The 26,568-nt window shown below is 33.7% G+C and overlaps 1 protein-coding gene across 4 annotated transcripts in view; it reads left to right on the plus strand.

Moving 5' to 3' along the window:
- LOC145239792 (uncharacterized) overlaps positions 1-26,568 on the plus strand; it is a 364,141-nt gene that overhangs the window by 289,550 nt on the left and 48,023 nt on the right. For all 4 annotated transcript variants that reach the window (XM_080103293.1, XM_080103291.1, XM_080103294.1 and 1 more), the window contains 6 exons: positions 4,055-4,137; positions 8,613-8,780; positions 10,049-10,142; positions 16,985-17,158; positions 20,264-20,346; positions 24,175-24,283. In XM_080103293.1, coding sequence (XP_079959419.1) covers positions 4,055-4,137; positions 8,613-8,780; positions 10,049-10,142; positions 16,985-17,158; positions 20,264-20,346; positions 24,175-24,283 — 711 coding nt within the window. The remainder of the gene's footprint in view (positions 1-4,054; positions 4,138-8,612; positions 8,781-10,048; positions 10,143-16,984; positions 17,159-20,263; positions 20,347-24,174; positions 24,284-26,568) is intronic.

The raw sequence follows: 26,568 nt of genomic DNA on the forward strand, positions 1-26,568 counted from the left end.
CTCCTTTGTGGTACGGGTTCGAGCCTGCCTTCCTACTACCACTTTTTTTTTTTTTTTGCTCAACATACACATGCAAACACCCGAGCAACGCCGGGCTGAAATGCTAGTACTCCTATAAATTCGTTTTTCTTTTGTGTGTATTGGTATTCATATTAAAAACCCTCTTTTCGACTTATTTAAAAAGAAAATACAATTTTCTTATATATGGATTGTGGAAATGCATTCACTAGCAAAAGATCTAGCTAATTTGCATATTCTTTTAAACATTTATTTTAATTAATTCCCTACTAGTTTTTTCGGTTTTCTTATGGGATGATCATCTAGAGTTAACTATTACGTGTAATTATATTCATGCAGATATTCTACATGATTTATACTTGCATAATATTTGCGTAAAAAGTTTACAGTAAACAAAAAATTGTTTCCATATATATTTATGCATACGTATATATTTTTGTTTATCTATCTATCTATAAAAGTGAACGTGTCTGTGTGTGTCTCTGTGTGTGTCCGTGTGTGTACATTTCCTTATGCAATAACTTTGTCAATTTTAAGTCTACAGACTCGAAATTTGATATACAGAGTACTGAGATTTGGAAAAATCTGTGTAATTCGTTTTCGGCTAGAAATTTGGCTGTTAAAGGGTCAAAGTTAAACGATTTGACATTTGAGAACTCTACCACACTCCTCCGACAATTTTGGGTCTAAACACTTGAAATTTTAGATATAGGTTTCTTGGACATGGATCTAACTTAATAACTCAATTTGAGCCCAAAACAATAAATTTTAAGAGGTTATAATAGGGGTCAAAGTTAAAAAAATTGACCGCTTTTGTTTTTTTGTTTTTTGATTTTTGCTTAGCATACACCTCCATCCGGGCAACGCCGGGTTGAAATGCTAGTATATATATATAAGTGAACGTGTTTGTGTGTGTGTCTACATTTTTCAACGCAATAACTCTGTCAATTTTCAGTCTACAGACTCGAAATTTGATATATAGGGTACGGATATTTGGGAAAATCTTTGTGATCAGTTTTCGGACAGAAATTTGGCGATTAAGTGGTCAAAGTTCAACGATTTGACCTTTGAGAACTCTACCAAACTCCTCCCACAATTTTGAGTCTAAACACTTGAAATTTTAGATATAGGTTTCTTGGACATGGATCTAACTTAATAACTCGATTTAAACCCAAAACAATAAATTTTAAAGGGTCATAATAGGGTAAAAGTTTTAAAAAATTTACCGCTTTTTTTTTTTTTTTTTTTTTTGCTCATCATACACCTCCAAACATCCGGGCGACGCCAGGCTGAAATGCTAGTATATATATATATATATATATATATATATATATATATATATATATATATATATATTATAATTTGTTAATGTGTTATTTTCTGAAAAATAATTGAAGAAAAGAATTGATATTTTATCATTTTCTCTTCTTTGAGCAGCCCATTTGACATAATGATAAGTGTTCACTAATGGACCATCAGACCAGGATTCAATCCTCGGTCAAACCATACCAACATTTTTTTTATAAATGGATAAATGGTACTTGTTAATCACTCCACAGTATAAAGGGTGGATCAAGCGCAAGTGGAGTAATTCTGGGAATGGAGTGGCGCCCTCCTCTATACCTTGATGTAGCAGCTAATGAAAAGGGAGCCTCCAAGTCGCCCTTGACTAGAGTCGGTTACTTAGCCCTTTTTAGCTTTCTTCATCTTTTTCAGCGGGGGTGCCTGGTGTTGTTCGGGGTGTTTGGATGTGTGTGTTGAGAAAAAAAAAGTGTTAGTAGGCAGGCAGGCTCAAACCCGTGACGCCAAGGCGGAAAAGAAAGTGAAAGAAAACATGATATCTTACCACTACGCTATGACCCCACAGGAAGTAAAAAGCGATCAAATTTAGTGATGTCAATCAAAAAGTTGTCAACTTAATGATAATTAAGTTAAGAAGAAATGAAAGTGGCTTTTAAACCTGGCTTGAGGCCAGTCAAGCTTTCAATTTCTCTTGTGGTATTTATTTTTTTTCCCTATGAGGTCGTTCCCCCGAAAAAAGGGGAACTCTGGCAGTGTCCAAATGAATAGCAATTGTTTGATATGAAGGTTTTCCCCCACATTGATCAAAGCTAATTGCTTTCAAGACGTCCCGCTATGAAAGGCCAGGCGCTGTACCTTTGCTCCGATTAGGTTTGCTTTATTTATACGAAAAAGACCAACAAATATGTGAAAGGACGGAATAGAGGGAATTTTTTAAAAGTCGATGCAAATAAATGTAGATTCAATCTCCGTTCGCAAATCATAGATATTATAATCTAGAGAGTATATAAAAAGTTGTAAAAAATAGTACCCCCCCCAAAAAAAAAAACGCGTGTGGCCGTTTTGCCTTTTATATAAACTAGCCTGGGTGCCCAGGTGTTTGAAGGTGTGTGTTGAGCCAAAAAAAAAAAAAAAAAAATTTTAGTAGGCAGGGAGGTTTGAATCTGTGACGCGAAGGCGGAAAAAAAAGTGGAGGTGTGTGTAATGGCATTGGTTGGGCAAAAAAAAAAAAAGGAAAATTGCAAGCACAATAAATAAAACAAAAGAAATAGGAGTAGTAAGCAGGCTCGAACTCAGAACGCACCAAAGGAAAAAGAAGTGAAAAAAAAAAAACTGTCTTACCGATGTGCCTACCATGGTTATTACGTCACGAGCGGTCGAAATAACGCCTGTTAACTGACGTCGTGAACGTGAGGGTTGAATGACTTGCAAAAAATGTTAGCAACAAAAAGCGACCCATCACTGTAGAAGAGTGCTTAGTTGAGGGTGAAGGAATTAATGCTTTTGGCTAATTTTTCGATATTTGTCGTCTGAAGGGTCGAGCTTCAAAACAATACCGATCTTGTGAAAATCCGTCACCTTTGTCGAAAGATTTAGGCAAACATACATGCATACATACATACATTTAAAAAGACAGGTGAGATTTAGGTTTAGGCAGACATACATACATACATACATACATACATACATGATGGCAGAAAATTCGTTTTCGGACATTGCCATTACTTGATATAGCACAAAAAAAGGTATACAGAAACACGAAAACATTCAGTGATGGGCCGCACGAAGGTGGCTTTTAAGTCCTGCCAAACTCTGGCACTCCTTGGCACACATTGTGCAGACATGTACGCCACTAGCTGCACGTTCTTGATGGTTACTTCTATGTATAATCAAATGCTGCTTCAAACCACCTGCTGTTTTGTACGTCCGCCCACAGTTGACACAGGTTAGCTCTGGCAACACAAGACTGCTTTGTGGCCCACTGCGCCGATGAGTAGTCTGGTGGCTCATCAACCCAGCTCTGCTCAGACATAATCTTCCACACACCTCACACTCCAGACCAATTTGACACCCCCGCCCATCCACGGCTCCTTTTACCCTCCCTTTCTGGATATCGCGCTTCAGCCACTCATACTGGGTTCGATCTGCCTCAAACTTGCCCACACCTTCCCGCAAGGTCCTTCTCCACTCTCGAAGATCCAAAGCAAGACTCGCCCAGGTTCTTTCATCTATCTCACATTTCTTTAACGTGGACCTCAAACAATCTTTGAATCTCATTTTAGGCTTTTGAGCCAGACGTCTTCCCTCGGCAAGCTCGCCATAAAGTTGTTTGGGAAGTCGACTGTCTAACATCCTCACGATATGTCCACTCCATCTCAGTCTATGTTTGATAATGTGAGCTTCAATGCTTATACATTGGGCCGTTCAAACATCTCCACATCACTGACATACATTTTCCAACCCACACCTAAGATTCGCCGTAGATACATACATAGATTCCTACATACATTTAAACAGACAGGTGGGATTTATATTATAGACTCCTTTTAATTTCTTTCTTTCTTTCTTTCATTAGCTCTTTTTCTTTTCTTTCCTTCCCCGTTTTTATTTTCTTCTCTCCTTCTTTCTCCTTTTCTTTCATTTTTGCTTGCTTTCTTTGTTTTCTTCTTGTTTATTTACTTCGTTTGTGTTCATTCTGTTTTGTGTATTTATTTATTTATTTATTTATTTTTAGTGTGCAGATATCAAGGCCGGGCCTACAACGAAGGGATCACCTTTATTGATCCCAAGAATCCATGCAATGAGTGTGTCTGCAATGTACGTATTTCTGAGGCTTCTAATTATTGCAATCTATTATAATGTTATGTATTTTTTTATTATACAGGGTGGTCGCTCGAAAAGCGGGAAATTCGAGGTTGTAAATTTTGCGTCTAGCTTATTCTTCTTTGCATAGACGACATTTTGTGCATCCTTGTGTGCATTTCAATGTTAGTCTTTAAAAAACTTCATAAAACTTATTCTTTGTAACAATAAATTACGTACCGATCAGCAAATACCTTGATGTTTTAGCAATCCCCATTAATGCTCCCAAATTCCAGAGTTGATTCTCGCCGTGGTTTCATATTCCGTTGGAAGATTACTTAAAAAAGAAAAATATAAATATACTAGCAGAGATAACCGACGTTGTCTGGGATTGAATGAGGATCAACAAATTTTCCACTCTCCATACTTTTATGGTAATTGAAATCAGTAAAATTGCACATTTCTTTAATCAAATCGAGATTGCCTGCTCTAGTTGGGGGACCTATTAAATTACCATGTCATTGCATCAGAATGTCTTTGATAAGTATCGATAATCGAAAAAATCCAATGAAAGGAGCAGGCAATTTTGACTAAAGTTAACGCCTTATACAGCCTAACATCACAAGTGCATTTGAGAAGTTTTATTACCGCACAAGCAGAAAGGCCCGGCGTATAAAATCAACAGTAGGTTCTTTGATAAGACAGGAATGCGTTCAAAATGAATGTTTCTGTTTAAATCACTATTTCACCATGATACTTGACTTTCACATTTTAAACTTTAATTCTAAGCCCTTATCACCGCACAAGTAGAAAGGCCCGGCATATAAAATCAACAGTAGGTTCTTTGATATGAAAGGAACGCGTTCGAAATGAATGTTTCTGTTTAGAGCACAATTGAACCAGGATACTTGATATTTACATTTTTAACTTTAATTCAAGCCCTGAATATGACCTTAAGCTATATCCAGTGGTGAGGCCCCCAGCTTGCGGGCTTTGGGGAGTGTGGAGCCACCCTTTAATTACCATTGCTCCCAGGTCGACTCTGACCCGGAGTGGTAGTACCTGTTAGGGTCCCAACTATGAGTTAAATAGAATTCGACTTGAAAACAACAAATATATTCTATTAAAAAAAACTTTCTTCAAAATCTTTGGATTTGGCATTAAATAACCTGAAAAGGGTTGATATGCCGTAAAACGAAAGCAACCAAACTTATATATGAAAATAATTTTATAAAATCGACAGTAAGTTCTCTACTGTGCAATGTAGACTGCAATGTATTATGGACTAAGTCAGTGTTAGGAGGATTGAAAAATGAGTGATTTTACTGATTTCAATTGCAATAAAATATGGGAGGGTGAAACATTCGTTGATCCGCATTCATCTCCGGGCAATGTTGCGTCTCCCTGTTAGTTTATATATATATATATATATATATATATATATATATATATATATATATATATATATATATATTAGTTTTGGGTCGATTGATCGGAATCGGAAAAATCGGAACTTTTTGGGATATCGGTATCGGAATCAGAAAAATTAGAGTCTAATTTTTGATTCTAAACCGATTCTTTAAAATTTTAAATAAAAAATGAAACAAGCACATATTGTTTTTACTTTTTATTAGAAGTTGTTCCTTTACAATGCAAGACTGAGAAGACCCCAGAATGAGTTATAAATCTCATTTACAGATTTAGCATTAATTAACACGGTTTAATTTATTTTATTTATTGGTCATTTATTAAGAGATAACTTGCCTATGGCATTTGTAATCGTTTTGCATCTATTCACCAAAATGTCTATGTGCCCTTATCCGAGGGAGTTCATATGATTATTAAGAAGTTTTAAATGCTTCTGGGCGGGGAGGAGGTAAATTTCGTTGGCGCCAGCTGTACATTGGAGTGTCTGTCATCGGCTTCTTCTGAAATAATTAAAGTTTTATAGCACCTCTTTGGACACAAGGAAATCCTTTAAGGCTGTGGCAATTGTTATTGCAAGCATATTTGAAAACTCATTCCCAGATGTAGACTCTCTAAACCTAATTTAATTTGTTTTAATTAGTTTTTATTGTAAGCAAAATAAATATTCTAGAGTTCACTAGCCTATTCAGTATCACAGATTTTAAAAAGCTTTTTGTACCTATTTGATAAATGGCCATATGGTGTCTATTAGAGACTTCACACTTTAATATCAAAGATTTAACATGCTTAGAATTTTTTCTTCTGGCGCTGGTTTTGTCTGCTCACTACATCCTTTGAAATATTTCATGTTTCCTTATATTTTGTCTGGTTTTTGCACAAGTGAAAATATGGATGGAAATCGCACAAGTTTATCAAAACTTTGGAAGAGCAAACATTGAGAAGTTTGTTAACTTAAAAAAAAAACTTTCATTTACATTTAAAATACCCAAAACATATGAGATTCTACTTTTTAGGCGATTATGTGTGAGCACACTAAGACGTTATTTTAGAATTTAGAATGGGGGTTTAGTTGTGCATATAAATATAATGTAAACTGATCCCATTTCGGTACATGATAACTTTTTAAGCAGTTGTGTAATTTTTACCAATAATTCTAAGGCCAATCAACAAAATCATAAAATCACATGTAAATGCTATGTTTTTCCTGTTGCCATCAGTACTTAGGGGTAGTAGTAGGAAAAGAGCGTGGTTTTTATGACTTTTAACAATACTATATATTAATATGATATTTTATTTTGTGTGTCACGATTACATCTGAACGAGTGACTGTTATATGATTGCTATGGATTCCCATTTCTTATCATACATAATTTTATCAAGAATTCTTCATAAGTTTTGGTATCGGTTTAAATTATAACTGATGGCACTTAAGTCCTCTATTTTTTTAATAAATGATTTTACCAATAATTCTTCATAAGTTTTGGTTTCGATTTCAATCATAGCTGATGGAACTCCAGTGATCCATTTATTTTTATAAATAATTTTATCAAGAATTCTTCATAAATTTTGGTTTCGGTTTCGATTATAGCTGAAGGAACTCAAGCTGATACACCAAAGTCATATGGATATATTTTTTTATTTTTGAAATCGCAAAATATATATATATATTTTTTTTTTTTAAATCGATAAAAATCGATAGAACATAAACTCTGTAATAATATATACAAAATCTGCAAGAATTAAAATATCATATTTAAGTGTATTTTATGGCCGGGCTTTGATGGGCGTCCCTGCTAGCTTAGATAAATATTTTCGTAGTTTAAACTAGAGTTACAATAATATTAGAGTATCTCTATTTACGCCATGTATGCCAACATCAATATGTTACATATGAATGAGTCCCCTGTGGGATTTCCACAGGTCCTGCTAGTTGTTATTATTTGCATCTCGTTTTTGTTTTTTTTGTTTGTGTGTTTTTTTTTTTTTTCAGGAAAGCAAATCAATTTAATAACCCACCAAATTTATTTAATTAAAATAAAATTTAAACATTCATAGAAGGAGGCACATAATAGTTAATGAAGCCCAACGCCCTCTCCATGTTAAAAATGGTTTTCTAAATAGTAACATTATTATTTAGAAATTCGTTCGTAACAATGAGAGGGGGGGCGTTGTTAATATTTTCTCATTTTACCTACCAATTGTCGACTATTTTCAACTGTTTATGAAAACTTTCAAGTAGCATGCTGTATACTAACGACGAACTGATACAATTTGGCTTTGTTTAAAATCAAAATAAACCTTTTGTTTTGTTTTTTTCAATTTGCAATATATTACAAGGAAAACATTTGAGAAAAAATATACCCGGAAATTACCTGGGGGTTATGTAATTTAAAAATTTACAAAAAAAAAAAAACAATAAATCTCTAATTAAATATTTATAAATATTAAAAGAATCGGAATCGGGAATCGGATTGGAATCAGAAATTTAGAACAGAATCGATAATTGGATCGGAATTGGGAAAAAAGATTTTGGATTCGTCCCATCACTACTATATATATATATGGTGGAAATAGTATTCTGACGAAATAGAAAAATGAAAAGGGAGAAAACCAAGTTATGTGTTCATCAACGTTTTAAAATTAATGGCAGGAAAAGATTATTTGCATACTCATCTTTTCAGTCACAGAACCTATATATATATATATATATATATATATATATATATATATATATATATATATATATATATATATATAAGGAAAAACCAAGTTATGTGTTCATCAACGTTTCTTCTTTATTTCAAGACTTCCTCTGGATGAATGAAATTATGAAACTGATACTAGTGTTTTGTTTTCTTAATTTCATTCATCTAGAGGAAATCTTGAAATAAAGAAGAAACGTTGATGAACACATAACTTGGTTTTTCCTTTTATATATATATATATATATATATATATATATATATATATATATATATATATATATTGGTTCTGTGACTGAAAAGATGAGTATACAAATAATCTTTTCCTGCCATTCATTTTTGTTTTCTTTTCCTCTACAGCGCGGTCGTGTGAACTGTTCCATTCCATCTTCATGTAGTCCCGTCAGTTGCACACATCCTTATATCGAAAATTGTTGTCCAACTTGTGATCGTTGCACTTTTGAAGGGGAACTTCTAGAAGCCGGGCAGATAATCAAGCCGGATGCCTGTCGTACTTGCACTTGCATTGTAAGTTGAAAAATTCCTCTTTTATCTAATTTTTTTTTTTAACTATTTCCCGTTAATTTTCACTTTTCGTTTAATTTACTACTGCTTTAGTTCTCCAAACTAATGTACTTTTGCTATAAAAGTGCTGAAGAATCTCACATCCTTTTTGTAATTAATGTTAATAACAGTTGTTCTGCAGATGCTGCACTTAAGATAATTTGTACCAGTCCATGAAGGGGAAACCCTCTATACTCGGACAATTATTATTTTTGGTTACCAGAGTGCCCCCTTTTTGCCTACTTTTAGGGGAGCTGGTTTTTACCCCACATTAAAAACGGCCTTGTGCCCAATTTGCTTTGGTGGGGAAGCAAATAAATACATTAATGACAGTTACAACCCGTGCCAAATGTTGTGGCAAAAGTATGTTACAAAAATACGCGTCATGATTCTGGGACTATAGCTGCCACAAATCGTATTTACTCCCTTCCCACCATAGGAAGGCATGACACATAAGTGAGGAAAGTCAAGCCAGAGCCCCTAAAGCATGCGCATCCTGGTCTATCAAAATATGCCTAAGTAGTCCTGTAGGAATTCCCAGTCAGGGCGCCTCAGGCAGTAAGTAATAAACTACTCCACCCAAAAAATGTGAATCAAGACCTGAAAGATTGGACCCTCTAGGACTGCCCAGAACTAATGCCTTTGCTCACCAGATAAAAGGTCATGAAAATAATCCATTTCTGGGTGACGGAAAGCCAATTTTTCCAGTGAAAAATATATTTTTTGTTATTAATGATAATTCAATGAAAAATCAATTGAAAAAAATGAAAACAATATTCTTTTGTTGTTACAAAGAAAATGCAATGAATAATTATTGGACAATTTTTATGAAACTTAAAAAAAATTTTAAATTTAAATGAAGAAATAATACAATCATTGTAAGGTAAGTTTCATGAATAAGTTTTTTTTTAATAAAAAAACAACTGATAGCAAGCAAAATTTTTTTGATTAAAAAAAAACAACAACATTTTTTTATAATTTTTTTTTTTCAAATCAAAATAAATATTCATTTTTTTATATAATAAACGAGTGATAACAGATAAATAATTTCTTAAATGACGTTGGCTGCTGCGATTTCATTGACTCAATGTTTCAACACCTTTCAGCATTTTATGAATGCCGGGAAAATTCTGACGATAGCGCCGTCCTTATTCTGTTAAGTACTAAAAAATCATGATGCAATTTCATCTTATTCTGTTTTATTTTATGTTTTCCATGTTTTCTTTTTTCAGGAAGGAAATGTTAATTGTATAAAACAGAGTTGCCCGCCCTTGGATTGTTTGTTAACAGAGAATGTGCCTGGTGAATGCTGCCCCCGCTGTAAAGGTAAAACAAAATAAAATAAATTACAAAAGAAAAAATAGAATAACACTCGGTCGATCACACATTTCCACCAACGACCTAAAAATAAAAAAGATTAGATTAAATTAATAAAATTAAGATGAAAAATAAAATAATCATCTACTGCATGGGTTAGGTCATATTATAATGATGGGTTGTGGCCTGGACAAAGGCCATTAAATTGAGATTAATTACATATGTAGAACCCTGTCAAGCTAAATATTTAAAACTATAATGAAAATAAACATTGGAAAATCAGAAAAACAAAAGAAAATCTAAAGTTAAAAAAAAACACCTAACAAAAATTAATTTTCTTCAAGGGATGTCAAAATGCTTTAAAGTGAAAAAAAAATCATGACGTAAAATGAATGAAATTATGGCATATATGTTTGAAACTGTTGTTGAAAAAGTAAAACATGGCCTATTGAATGATTCCAGCAAGTTACATAGTGTAGGTACAGGGTTAAGCAATAGGGGATCGCTGTTGAAAGAAATAGAATAGAAAGTCAGAGACAATATTGTCACTTTGAAGCTGTCCATGTCTAATGTCTGTCGCCGGTCAGTCAGTTAAACCGGTGCTCAGTTTTTGGTTTTATGTTTATTTTTTAATATTTTGTGCAGAAATGGAGGTGATTGAGTTTTGATTGTGTTTTTGCAGTGTGTATTTAAATTCGTTTTGGTGGATCAAAGAAACAGCAGAACTTTTGTTCAATTCGAAAACTTTGTCTCTCATTTTAAAAATAGTCATTGGTAATCAGGCTCAAGGGCTAGTCAAAATATTTTTTTTTCACCCCCTTATAATTAAAATATATATAAATGCATAAACTTTTTTGTCAATTAATTTTTTTTCATCGTATATCTTTTTAAATAACTATGTTTAACGGATACAATACTTTCGCTTTTTATTAATGTTTTTTTTTCAAACATATTTACGTTTTTTTTCTTTTTGTTATTTTCAAATATAATTACGTTTTTTTTTTAAATGTACTTTATTTAAATACATTTTATTTATATTATCTACTGGATTCGTACTTATTATGTTGTTTGAATTTAATGGGGTTTTTTAACATATGTGAAATATTCACATTTTAAAACTGTTAAACTATTTTCTGTTGCATATTAATCTTTTTTAAACGGCTAAAACTGTAAAAAAAAATGTGAAACATTCATAGGGGTTTTTTTTTTTCATGTTTCTGTAGATAAATGTTTTTAAAATATCTAAATAGTTTGACAAAATATATAATATTAACTTAAATAAACATGGTTATTTGAAAAGATATTCAATTAAAAAATGAAAAATATAATTGATAAAAAGTTTACATATTTTGATATTTTTTATAAGGTGACGAAAAAAAATAAACAAAATATATTTGAAAATTGTATCCATTTTGTGCTTCCATACCTCAATTAAGATACGCAGATGCCACTTTCCGGTGTATTTGAAAGTTAGCCTCTCCTTTTATGCACAATTATCATAAAGGCGTTATCATCATTTGAAGTGCGAATACATGAGTTTATTATTTTTTGAGACACCCTGTATTATAATATTTTAATTGTAGGAGGGTGCTTGATTGACGTAATAGATATCATCGCAGATTTTGTAATCAACTATGCTGGGTTTAAATTCAATTGTATCTATTATATTTAACGAGTGTACACCGTCTGTCAAAAATTACAGGAAAAATATGTTTCGCCAATGTTCAGACTAATATTCATACAATAACGTCTGAATTGGTGAAAAAAAAGAAAGGAAAAATCTCACAGTAGAAAATTTAAAAAAGAAAAAAAAAATTATAAATCTGTACAGAAAGATAATGTCTCATTATAGAAATAGATTGAAGGTGGGAATGCTATTTGATTTCTCAATTTCGCTTACGATTTGAAGTGGAATCATCCGACAGTTTTTTTACTCACTAACTTTTGTGTGGTGGGATTATATATATATATATATGCATACAACATATATATCTATATATATATATATATATATATATATATATATATATATATATATACACTAGTAGGCCGCCTGTCGTTGCCTGATCATACAATGTGCATAAATATTATATTTTAATTAATGCAGAATTCTTATTTATTATAAACCGAAACACCTTAGGTATTAAACGTAACGTTAAATTCTTTAAAAAAAATGAAGTAAATAAAAAACAGAAAGAAACTGAGACATGTGCATGTAAATGACAATGTTCTCTCTGATTCTCTCTGATTCTCTCTCTTCTGATCTTGAGCGCACGGTACAGTGGGGGAAGAGGTGGCTGGTTACTTTTAATACATCTAAAACCAAGCTCCTATCTTTACATCATCAACGCTCTGATCCCCATCTGGCATCAATTGAAATGGATGGCTCTCGTCTAGGGGAGGCTCCATGTTTTAATAAGCTTCTGGGCTTGACCTTTACTCCTGACCTGAAATGGAACATGTACATCAAGTCTGTTGCCAAGGTCGCTGGAAAAATGGTAGGATCCTTCTACCGCTCCAGAAGATATCTCACTGCTGATGCAATTCTCTATCTATATAAAAGCCAAGTACGTTCAAGGATGGAGTACTGCTGCCACATCTGGGCAGGAGCTGCAAAAACAGCCTATCCTGCTTTGACAGAGTACAAAATAGACTTCGTAGCTTAGTGGGGGATGCCCTTTTCTCTTCCCTACAACCTCTCTCCCACAGAAGAGACGCTGCGAGCCTGTCTCTGTTTTATCATTACTTCCATGGCAAGTGCTCGTCTGAACTCCAATCCCTGGTCCCTCCTTGCCAATCTTTCACGATAAACACCCGCCTAACTGAAACCACTGTCAAATATTTTTCCCACTCTTTAACTGTGCCAAAACCAAAACGTAGATTCCAATTCAGGTGATAAGTCATCTCCCTCTCAGTACAGACCAATAAGTCTCCTGTGTGTCATGAGTAAGTTGCTAGAATCCATATATAATAGAGAAGTAGTCAACCACCTCAGCAGAAATAACCTTCTTAGTGACACGCAATATGGTTTCCGTTCTGCTAGATCTACAGCAGATGTGCTAACGGTTATATCTCATAAGATTAGCGAATCTCTCGACAAAGGCTTCATTTTTAGGGTACTTGCTCTTGACATATCAAAGGCCTTCGATAAGGTATGGCATAAAGGCCTACTTCACAAGATTTCCAGCTACGGTATAATTGGAAATGTTTTCTCAATCATTAAATCATTTCTCTCTGATAGGCTCATAAAAGTAGTTGTTGATAGGCAGAAATCAGAGGCCCACAGTATTAATGCTGGAGTCCCTCAGGGGTCCATCCTGCACCCAACTCTCTTCTCCATCTACATTAATGATCTCCCAAAACACATACTAAAATCATTCGTTGACATCTATGCTGATGACACAACCATCTATGGCAACACATCAAAGGCTGTAAATGACAATGTTCTGTCTGATTCTCTCTCCTCAGATCTTGAGCGCATGGTACAGTGGGGGAAAAGGTGGCTGGTTAGTTTTAACGCATCTAAGACCAAGCTCCTATCATTACATCATAAACGCTCTGATCCCCATCTGACACCAATTGAAATGGATGGCTCTCGTCTAGGGGAGGCCCCATGTTTTGATAAGCTTCTGGATTTGACCTTTACTCCTGATCTGAAATGGAACACATATATCAAGTCTGTTGCCAAGGTTGCTGGGAAAATTGTGGGATCCTTCTACCGCTTCAGAAAATATCTCACAAATGATGCAATTCTCTATCTATATAAAAGGCAAGTACGTTCAAGGATGGAATACTGCTGCCATATCTGGGCAGGAGCTGATAAAAGCAGCCTATCCTGCCTTCACAGAGTACAAAATAGACTTCGTGGCTTAGTGGGGGGATGCCCTTTTCTCTTCCCTGCAACCTCTCTCCCACAGAAGAGAGGTTGCGAGCCTGTCTCTGTTTTATCATTATTTGCGTGACAAGTGCTCGTCTGAGCTCCATTCTCTGGTCTCTCCTCGCCAATCTTTCACAAAAAACACCCGACTAGCTGAAACCACTCTCAATAATTTTCCCCATTCTTTATCTGTGCCTAAATCAAAATGTAGATTCCATGAACAAAGCTTCTTTCTTAGAACTGCACACCTGTGAAACTCTCTGCCGCATGGCTGTTTCCCTCCCGACTTCAACTTGGATGTCTTCAAGTCCAACACAAACAAATTCCTGATGAAACGCCCCCTTAAGTAATGACACTTTATCAAATCTCCAATACTAACTATTACTACGGTACTATCCCATTGATTACTGTATACACAATAACCCTTATCCCCGAGTGGCTTCTGGGCCTTGATAAGTGGTGATCTCCATGTGAAAAAAAAAAAAAAATGAACAAAGCTTCTTTCTTAGAAGTGCACGCCAGTGGAACTCTCTTTCGTCTGCCTGTTTCCCACCTTACTACAACTTGGATGTCTTCAAGTCCAACATAAACAAATTCCTGATAAAGCGCCCACTTAAGTAAGTAGCCAAATCTCCAATACTAACGATTACTACGATACTATCCCAATGATTACTGTACACGCAATAACCCTTATCCCGAGTGGCTTCCGGGCCTTGATAAGTGGTGACTTTCATGTAAAAAAAAAAAAAAAAAAAAAAAATGAGAGTATTATGTTTTTTCTAAACAGTTCACTTCTTGTAAGTAAAGAAATGATGCTCGAGCTGAGATCGAAATCACAACCTAAAGCCAGTAAATATGATAACCATCAGGCCAGCTTGACACGTTCTTTAAAAAGTGTTTTCAAACCTACTTATTCTTAACATAAGTAATCTGTCATGTGAATGAATCCCGCATGCACATTCGTGATACATTTGACAAACAGATAAAAATCCGATGACCACGACATACTGATGTTTCAATTTTGACCCCTTAGCAGCCCTTTTTTCTGGATAAAAACCAATTAAGAAGTTTTCCACATGTCTGAATACCCAATATATATATATATATTGGAAGTAATCTTTAAGGATTGGATTTCATCAGAATCATTCGAATTGCACCTTTTGAGTATTTGCATTGAACAATGTTTTTCTACCTAATTTTGAATTTTCCGTCGTACTTTTTTCTTTAACAGATATTAAAAAATTCTTCTGCTTGCAAATTTTCAAATTCATACTAGCCAATAATCTGTTATTTAATTGCTTCTCTCTTTCTGATGAGAAAAGCTTATCTTTGAAAATCTATGAATTAAAGTCAGCTTTTATTTTTTTTATATATATATCCCTTATATACTAGCAAGGGGCACCTGACATTGCTCGGGATATCATATCTTGTCTTCTGCTCGATATCATGTTAATACACTTGGATTTGATAAATTTTGTAAATTTTACAATTTTATTTTTCATTATTTCAGTATTTCTAAAGATATATATATACTAGCAGAGAGACCAGACGTTGCCCGAGATTGAATTAGAATCAATGAATTTTTCACGCTGCCAATATTTTATTGTCATCAGAATCGGTAAAATCATCCATTTTTCAATTAAATTGATTGATTGCCTGCTCTAGTCGGGGATCCACCACAGTGCACCGGGAGGAAGTTTCACATGCCTCCTCTCAGTGATTTAGGCCCCAATGCATTGTAGCCTACATTGCACTATATAGTTTTTAAAATTGAGTTTATAAAATCATTTTTATATAATGGCTTAAATTAATGTTTAAAATGAAAAAGTCAAGTATCATGGTGCAATTGTGCTTTAAACAGAAACCTTCATTTCGAATGCACTCTTGTCTTATCCTACCATTCTGCTTGTGCAGTGATAAAACTTCTCAAATGGACTTGAAATGTTAGGCTGTATAACTTTGCTTAAAATCAAACTGTTCCTTTTTTAATCAGATTTTTTGGATTATCGATTTTCAATACTTATTTATCGATTTCCAATACTTATTGGAGGCATTCTGATACCAAACCTTTCTAACAACACTCCTAGACACATAAAATACATTTGTATGAGATTTTAAAAAAGTCGGGCCAGTCGTTTCAGAGTGGATAGGGAAAAAACTCAGACATACACACAAAGTGTCTTTTATATATAAGTCGAGATAGAGATATATATGGTTTAGAATGTTACATAATCCCAGTGTTGTCACCATGTAAACACTATGTAAATCATCTAGTTTCAAACTGTCCTGTAATCATCACACAAAATCATATCTTGTCTTCTGTTCAATATCATGTAAACTGGAACAAATTAATAAAAAAGCGATCTGACATGATTCATACATTAATTATTCAATTGATTTAACAGGATCTTAGATGATGAATGATTCATTTGACATGATAGTCCAGTAAGTTGTAAGGTTAAAAAAGGTGAGAGACGTATTCTAAGTCCATCTTTTGATGTTGTTAGACCATCTTAAAAATGTGTCTTGTTTCATTCAGGCTTTCACCAAAACTGGTGAGAAATTATACTTGGTACTGCTTTTGTCTTGGGGCTGACGTTACATCAGACTAAATTTTATGGATCTCCTTTCTCACAAATTTTTGCTAATTTCAGGCAAGTTCAACCCTGTGACCATTTTGTGATATTTGTCTGAAACGTATAATGTTTTTTAACATAATGTCAGATTTAAGTAAATATTTTTTTTTTAATATTTACACTAGCAAACGTGCATACCAATATTTAAACAATGAGGGTTAATCTAAAAAAAAAAAAAAAATACTAGGAGGAAAATGTGAACGAACAAATGGACAAGAACTAAAATCTTATATAAAGATCATAAATTTTACAAATTGTTTGATTTTACTTTTTTTATAACGCATTTATTTAAACGTTTTTTTCACGTTGTGTAATGTTTTTTTTTTTTTAATTTTTAGATTGTGACTATAAAAATCGTAAATACAGAAGTGGTGCCACTTGGTTTTTGCCTGAGAATCCCTGCGTCTCTTGCACATGTCATGGTGGATTAGTGACATGTACAGAATTCCGCTGCATTGTGCCTTGTACAGATTATATCGAGCTTTCTGGTCAGTGCTGTCCCGTTTGTCCAAGTGAGTTGTTCTTGAGAATTCTTTTCCAATTTACTTTACTTTTCATTTCTTTAAAAAGTTGTTTAATGTTTGTTGGCTGATAGCCTTACAAATCTTTCATATTCTAATTCAGCATGATCTCAATCATGTTATGGTAAAAAGAATTGCTGCAACCTTTCACTTATGGCGTTTAAAATTTTTAATACTTTTAAATATTTATTGGTCCCCCGACAAAGGAGGGATTGGACCTAGCAATTCACTCCCGTTTGTCTGTTCGTCTGTTTGCACTTTTCTCAATAACCATGCCTAGGATTTTTTATTGAATTTTGCACAAGCATTAGTCATGGTGAAAGTAATTTTTTTGCCAAAACGGACTTTCTGAGGTAACTCTGGCTGCCCTCCTAGGAACCATTATAGGGGTAAAATTGCCCCCAAAGCATTCATCTGTTCATTTGTTCACACTTTTCTAAATAACCAGGTCTTGGATTTTTTTTTTAATTTTGCACAAACATTAGTCATGGTGGAAGTAAATTTTTCACTCTGGGAGGGGGATCCTGCATGTTTGGCTTGTTTATGCTGTAAATGTACCTTTTGGTTTGTAGTTGCACATTTTATAAAGAAATAGTTTGTAAATGATAGATTCTATTTAGCCCTGACATGTACAGCGTTAGGGAGGATCTAAAAGTAATAGTAATTAAAAATGACTCCACAATTCCTAAAACTCCCAAATTGGGGTCTCATGACTAGATGCAGAAAAAAAAACAGGCTCAGAAAGAATAGTGTGCAATACTTTCATTATAGACTAGCAGGGCCACCCAGCGTTGCCTTGGCAAAGTGTGTAATATATTTCTGTTAAAAATTTACCGAACAGTTCTGTACTTAGTAGAGCTGAAGCAGCATAAATATTAGAAGTATTAAGACAGGAAAAGAAATACCAAGTACAATTTATGCATTTACTAGCAGAGGCACCTGACATTGCCCGGTCGAAAAACATACTTAAACATATTTTAATTTATCCAGATTCTGTATATATTATAATAGTCAATTATCTATCGATTATTTCACGTATGATATTGTATCTAATATCTAGTCGTGATTTCAAAAGTAAAAAAATAAAAATTGTGACTTGGGTGCCGTCAGCCAGAATCGAAACCGAAAGTAAAAAATGGAGACAGACAGACATGGTGAGTTTTATAAATGAGATTACATTTGATGAAAAAAAAATGCACACACATTATGCATAACATATTAAAAGCATTATCTACCTAATGATAAGTATGTGATAATATTGATATTTTGTTGGATGCTAAGCCATAGACATCCGATTTTACTGACCTACTTAACGTCATTTGCACGTGTCATGTGACTAGTATAATTGGAGATTTGTTCCATCCCTACAATGTTTTATTCGAATAAAACCAATTTAACTTAGAAAGTTATCTTGTCAGATTTTCGAAGTCAACCTAAATCTGATATATTGATACTTGGTTTGAACTAGCCTGTTTATTTTATTTTTCATTTCTTCCATTATGTTATTGACATGAATATATTTTATTTTGTATCGATTTCTTTCTGAATATACTTATTCTAGAAAAGAAAACTTTTAGCATGGAAGCATTTTCCCTTAGTCACTGAATATACATATACATTAAAGGGAATTAATCATGTCATGTGTTATTTTCTCTTGTGTTACTATCGTTTAGTGGGGAGAGTCACTTGGTTTGTCTGTGCCATGAGGACGTCTTCTGAAGGACTGTCACGTCTTGAGCAAGCACACCAGCTCCTCGGGGGAATAAATGATGAAAGAATAGGCACATTCCTTTTAGATCAAGGGGTTGATATGACATCTGATACATCTGCTTGACATGCCTTCTCTTCGAGTTCTCTGTATCATTAGTGGTAGGGTTTTCATTTTCATTAATTCTCTTCTGAGAATTAATTATCTCTGCTGGGACTTTTGGTGCTGGAATTGTATGTTGTATAAAATAAACGAGCAACACATATGTTTATAAAAATAGAAATTTATTTTAATATTGAAGAAGCATTTTAAAAACTTGAAACATGGAACTGGTATGACCCGTCCGTTGCCGATAAAGATCAGATCTCAACTTTTTGCAAGCGCTGCTAACGGCACCCAAACTCCAACTGCTCAACAAATTTTCTCTTGTGGTGACAAAAATAAAAGAGGGAGAGAGATATTAAAGACAGAGATTGAGGTGTTGCTGTTTCGTTTTACAAATCCTGCTGTCCCCATTGTGGCACAATGGCTAGCCCCTTTTGAGGGAGCTGGGGGCTTCTACATTAATAAACCTTGTGCCTAACTTGGCCTGCACTTATATGGAGACAAACACACACATTTCAGTGCGGACACATTTTTTAAAAGGTTAAAACTGTCGGCACACGAAGATTGGCAGGTGTTAATGATTCCAGTGCACAATGAAAGTTAAACTATGTTGACATTATAATTTGATAAAACATTACATGAAATGCATATTTCTCTCTCTTGTTCTCTCTCTCTCTTTCTTTCTCTATTTTTCTCTTTCACTCCCTTTCTCTCTCTTTCTTCATTGAAAGAGAGAATTGAAATATGATTGTATTGTAAAAACAGTTGAAGCTTACACCCCATACGTGGAGGATATAGTAGTTTGGTGTGCACGCAATGGGTCGACTAAATATGCTTCCTACTTGTTAACTGTTAAATAAATTATATACATTTTTATAAAAATGCATTTGTTCACTATTTTTGTAAAAGTGTTCGATTTCAGCCTGCGGTTTCTCCCATTAATGCGACGACAGAAAGCTACCTGTAACGACGCACTGAACATGCAAGAAGCAACCCATGCCAGACAGTTATAACCGACGACATATCGACCCGTTTTGTTGAAGTTTCCAACATGTTCCTATCGTTTGGATATCGTTGGATATTGTGTCTAACACCCGAGGAGCTGGTTGCATTCCCAGAACGTTTCTCAACCAAATAATCCTCCCCGGGGAAACAACAGTGTCATACATAAACGGATTTTATTTAATTTACACTGCAGACTGAAACAAAACAAAGCAGCATCATAAACGGTGTTTTTGCTTCCTTATCAACAGATCTAAATGCCAATTTTTGGTCTTTTACAGCTTGTCTCTATAAAGGCATCACATATAAAGATGGTGATACATTCAGTCCTACTGAAGATCCATGTGACCAATGTAGCTGCGAGGTAAAAGAAACAGTTCTTATTTGATTTTTATTTGATTTTATTATGTTTTTTTTTTTAGATTAAATGGTTTCTGTGACCAGGATTCAAGACTGGTTTCAAAAATTTAATAATGTTAGCTTTCCAAAGTTTTAATCGATCTATCATTATAATAAAGATTTTATTTTTATTTCATGAATATAAGGTAAAATAACTTCCTTGCTGACACATATATATTTTACAGATATAACATTTTATATTTTAGGGTTATTTCATAACCACGTTTATTTTCATCTATTTTTTTTGTTTTTTGTATGTGAATGAATATATCTTAATCATCCTTTTCTTTTTTTCAATTAACATGATAATACAAGGCAGAAAATGACTATCACATGTATGAGGAAAAGTATCTCCGAACATGTGCGTCGTTATAAACGTCAAAGTACATTTTAAAAAAATATTTATAACACTTTAAATATTTTGTTTCAGTTTTAATAATATTTAGTGTGAAGACACATTCAATTAAGATTTTTAATTTAATGAAAACTGCTTTTTTGTTGTTTTTTCTTTAATCTAATTGGAAGATTAAAATTTTACTTTTGAATTCTTACGTTTATCTTTTATATTAATTAAACTACACCCTACGGACATAGACAAACCTCACAATATTATTGGTATGAATAAATTTAAAGTAAGATTATTCATATAAAAAAACTATATATTGACATATATATTTTTTTAATGCCGAATCACTGAAATTTTTTTATGATTCTTTGGCCTTTCGACTAAAATCAAAGTGTAGTACCTGTTCTCTGCAACATTGAAAGTCAAAATACAGAGATACAAACAGAAAGTGCTGCTTATAAATAGATTAAATCTATTCAGTTTCTTTTTAATGCAAGATGAATACTTAATTATGTTTCGCAAATCAATTATGGAAAATGTCCATGTCCTTAAAAATAAATTCAATTTTCTAATCTATTTTAATATCTAATCTTTATGGGTATTTTATTTTTGATATGTCGTATTTAGAAGGGGAATTACTTTCACAGTCATAATGTGCAATCAAAAACCCCTCTCCCTCAACAACAATCGCCAAACCCAACACTGTTTCCGTGGTCTTCTTCTCTTTCATCTTCTCTTCTGCCCGTGTCATCGTCTCTTACATTGGCTACTACCAAAGAGATTTACACGGGTTCACAAGTATAAAAATAAACAACGCAAGAGAAACAAAAGAAAATGCAGACACCAACACTTTCTGCATATATCGAATGAACTCTATGTGTGTGTGACACCATCACGGGAAACAACCCTCTAAGTGAGAAGGTTCACAACAACATTATTTGTTGAGGCTGTGCTCATCAATTGACGTCAATTCATCTCGACCTTTTTCGAGCTGCATCTTGCATCCTATTGTATCCATCATCTCAACTCAAAATTAAGACCATCTGTAAACTGTTTCTACTGTGATAAACTGTCGCAAAACTTATTAACACTCCTAAAAATGTCTGTAAATTAACTCTAAATATATTAATCTCCATTGTTCAGTCCTTTGTCCCCATTACTACCACACCTTGATTAACAATCCTATTTCAGCTTTCTTTTGTGTGCCTTGATGAACAACTTCCTCATCATTGTCTTTCTACAAAGCTCACTCCCTATAACCTTTGTTCTTCTGACCAACTTATTTTCTTTCTCCTTTTTTCTTCCTAACACTTGTGGGAGTAACGTCAATAGTATCACAATAAGTCCTCCTGCTGTCACTCACTGTATTTCTGATTGATTAAAAAAAATAAATGTATACTTAATTCTGTTCGATATTTGGTTTGGATCAGTCATAAGTAAAGGAAGTGGGCAAGGAATTTTTATTCTCACACTCAACGCTACCCCCACTCTCTCATGAAAACTGGGAATGAATTTAAGAAGAGACACTTTACATAATTCACCGGTAGTAGTACTCTGCGAAATAGTCATAGTATTATTCTGCAACTGATCTCGTGACCAAAAGAAAGATGGTGTCGTAAAGAAGTCAACATAGCTTAAATATTTTTAAATCACATGAAATAAAATGAAATTTTATTAAAAAATTACTTTAAAGAAATTTTTCATATATAAACTGTTGATTAGAAAAATATGAGAATGCTGAAACAATTTCTTTTTTTAAATTATAAACAACTATATATTTGAATTGTTTTTCTCTAACTCCTCCATCCAGGCAATGCTGGCTAAATACAGCTAGTATTTTATCACTTATCAAGGCCTAAATGTCTCTTGAAGATGAGGGTTAACATTTTATAATTTAATATTATTGTATAGAATATTATTCAACATCATAAAAACATTATTTTTTATTATTAAACTAAAAGTGTTTTTTTTTTTAAATATTTGTCCAAAGATAAGAAAAAATGCAAAATCTACTTATGAACATCATAACAAAAAGTACCTTTACAAATCTTTAAATTTTGTAGATATATTAGTAATAATTTGTGTATTAAAACATTCCTTCACAAAAAAAAAACATCATCAGAAAATATTTTTTGGATGATTCAGTAATAAAGTAATTGTCTCATATATTCACAAGTTACCCATGTCTTCTCTTTGCATGTGGATAACATGTGATAGTAAAATTTAGCAAAAAAATATTTTTGCAGTTTAAAAATATTTTATGGGAACTTAGTGGAAAACACACAAAAAGTCCGGGTACAGACATTCGGTAGACATCGTTTTTTTGTTTGTTTGTTTTTTTCTTTTAATATTTGCTATTCTCCCCACACTGCAATGCTCTTTTCATTAGTAATTATTTTTTCCTTCTGCATGTTTATATCGCCACCCATAGTGGAGAATACTGGTGTTTAATGCAATTGTGAATTTACAAATTGCTTTGCTGTCAATATCCAGTCACATCAAATCTCTATCCACAAAAAACTCTTCTTCGGCAAAATCACTGTCAGCTTTTTAAATCAAGACTTAGGATCCAATCATGTCAAGACCAAGCTTTCCTATACCCACACACTATGCCTGTCGACATGCAAATTCTTATGGCAGCTGACGATCAAAGCTTTCCTCATTACTTTCTTCTCTACAAATTGATTCCAAACATAATCTTAGTTTTTCTCTAAAATTCTCTGTTTATGAGATTTTGTTTTTAATGCTCCAAACACGCTATGAAGCTATTTGATGTAAGGAGCTAAAAATACTAGTTCAAGGTCAAAATCTAGCTAAAGGTAAGTTTTCGACGGAATACATTCTGACCCAGAAAACAACAATTTTCCACCCTTTGTCAGAAACATTGCACATGGAATATGAAAACTAAAGGACAAAATAAAGGAAGCAAGAGATACAAGGTTGTCAAAAGTAAACCAGAGGTCACCTTTATACTTTCCTGAAATATTAACCAATACCCACATAATTGATTTTCCATTGAAAGTTAAATTATATAGAAATATGGAAATTCCACAGTAGTTGAAAATGTTTAAAACGCATTATAAATAAAATGAATAAAAAATAAAACAAATAACAACGAATTTAAAAGAAATTTTTTAGTAAATTTTTTTTTAACCTTTTAAAACTAAAAAGAATTGATTTAAAAAATTGAGACTTTCAGTGAAAATTCAACACACAACGCATTGTTTTTTTTTGTCTGAATAATTTTTAATATAAATTATAAAGAAACAGATATCAATTCACTTGCACATTTACCCCTCCAGTGACTAAGGACAAATCAACTTAAGTGTAGCATCAGAACAGATACTACACTTGAATTTTAGCATGAAAGCCAGATCCTACTTTTTATATAGATTTTATTTAATGCATTTTTTCTTTTTTTTCTTCCATTTTTTTTTTAAATTTTAGGCAGGCAAGCTACGCTGTATACATCGAACATGTCCAGAAACAGCTACCTGTCCTCAATCCGAGTTGGTTGATCCTCGACCGGGTACTTGCTGCCCAACTTGCTCAGGATGTAAGTATTGCATCGTATTGTATATCGTATATCAGATGATGAGAATGTGTGCATGTATTTTGCTTCTCGGAGAACCAGGATTGATGTTTCTTTGGATATATATATATTTTTTGATTGTCAGTAGCTGTAAAATATATACAAGAAGGGGACAATCATTTTAACTTTATACATAATTTTATTTCCTCATCTATAGCTCACTTTTCCTTTATTAATGATTTGTCTATTTGGCATAATGCTTTGGGTCTTCAATAACGAGTCCGGATACCAGGGTTTAATCCTTTGTAGAGTCCTAGCAAAGACTAAAATAATAGTACTCGATGCCTCTTTGCTAAAAATGCAACATTAAAAGGTAATGGTCAAGAGTAAGTGGAGAAGTCTAAAGAAAAGAGTGGCGACCTCCTCTACATTTCTGTGTGGTGGCCAATCAAAAGGGAACCTTTGAGTTGTGCTTGACTATGTTAATCCATGTATTTTTCAGAGTTGTCTCTGGCCATTTTCAGATGAGGTGTAAACAACGTGTTTATTCTGCAAATGATCTATATCTAAAAATACTTCTATATCTGGTCAGAAGATTAAACTCTGCTATTCTAAGAGTATCATCATCATCATCATCATCATCATCATCGTCGTCATCATCATCATCATCATCATCATTATCATCATCATGATCATCATCGCTATGTTCAATTTAACATCAGTTTTACACGCTGGCATGCGTTGGACGATTTTTTTTTCAAATTTCAAAACTAACCTATCTCTGGCCAAGTGTTTAGTTATTCATTTTTCTCTCGAGTCTATTCTACTCCCTTCCCCCCCCCCTACTAACCCAAGAACTCTCACTCATTCTTTCAATGTGACCATACCATCAAAGTCTACTCTTCTGCACTCATCTCCCTATGATGTCCAAATTTAATCTTCCTATGAGGTCACCAGAAGCCTCTCCTTAAGACTTGCATTATACATCCATCGTATAATTTTCATATCATTTCTCTCCATGCAACGCATGTCCTCAACCCTCACTGGCCAGATTTTACTTTCATACATTATCATACCACGTACACATGCCTGATAGACTGTTCTCTTGGTCAACAGTGGTAATGCTCTGCTTTGCCATTCAAATATATTTTCTCCACGTCTGAGTTTTCATCCACCTTCATTGTCGTACACTTCTTGCACACAGACTGGTTATCTACTTTCAATCTATCAGTACTTCACTTTACCTTTTGTTAACCCAGTGTTTACAAGTATCACAAAAAAATTATGAATTCCAATTAAAATAATATAAAAATTGAGTCATACCCAACTCTTATTTTTGTTGCTAAAAACTGAGCAGGGAAACTGTTCTCTTTCTGGGGGGGGGTCTTTTGACCACGACAACTACTGATCATCACTTTGGTCTCGTAAACATTCACTTTCACTCTCGAACCTTTACTTTCCATAGCATTATTATTGGAAGTTATAAGAATATGTTAAACAAGATGAAACTAAGAGCATCCCTTATGAATCATGCCTAAATAATGTGTTTAATTTCATGAATGTTTGGGGCTAGACTGTTGGTCAACAGTGGTAACGCTCTGCTGGTTAGCGATGGCAGAAGTTCTCTGGACTTATTCCATTCTCTTCTAATGCTTGCAATCACACTAGCACCTGCTCCACCCTGTGTTCCAGTCGTATCATCAAGGCAACAAAACATCTGAACAAACTCAATATCTTCACCATTCAAATATACATTCCCCACATCTAAGTTTTCATCCATCTTCATTGTCAGCCAGCTTTGTAGCCCCTTCCTTCCTTATTGAGCTCTTGAAGAGCTTATCTTTTGGCTATTCTGTTTGGAGTCCAGTAGAGTGAACGCTGGCTGTGGAGTCCCTTTAAGCTTTGTTAGCCTTATAATTGACAGATAATGAAGATAGTTACATATCCTTGTTAGAGGGCGAGGTCATAGCGCTATTCTAGGTGATATTACAGGAAACTAAGCATAGGGGAAACTCCTTGAGAGATTTGCCCAATTGTAATGTTTTCCCTAGTGAGCAATCAATAAAGCAAATAAAAGTCTTTATACATACGTGCACGAGGTGTTTATATAATCTTTTTATTCTCTTCATTGTTATTTTCTCTCTTTTTTTCCCCTAACACTTGTGGGAGTAACGTCAATAGTATTACAATAGGCCCTCCTGCTGTCACTCATTATTGTATTTCTGATCGATTTTTAAAAAAATGATATTCAATTCTGTTCGATATTTAGTTTTGATCGGTTATAAGTAAAGGAAGTGAGCGAGGAATTT

Source organism: Euprymna scolopes, chromosome 19 (genome assembly GCF_053919585.1).
Source record: "Euprymna scolopes isolate OS-2025 chromosome 19, ASM5391958v1, whole genome shotgun sequence".
NCBI classification, from domain to species: Eukaryota; Metazoa; Mollusca; class Cephalopoda; order Sepiida; family Sepiolidae; genus Euprymna; species Euprymna scolopes.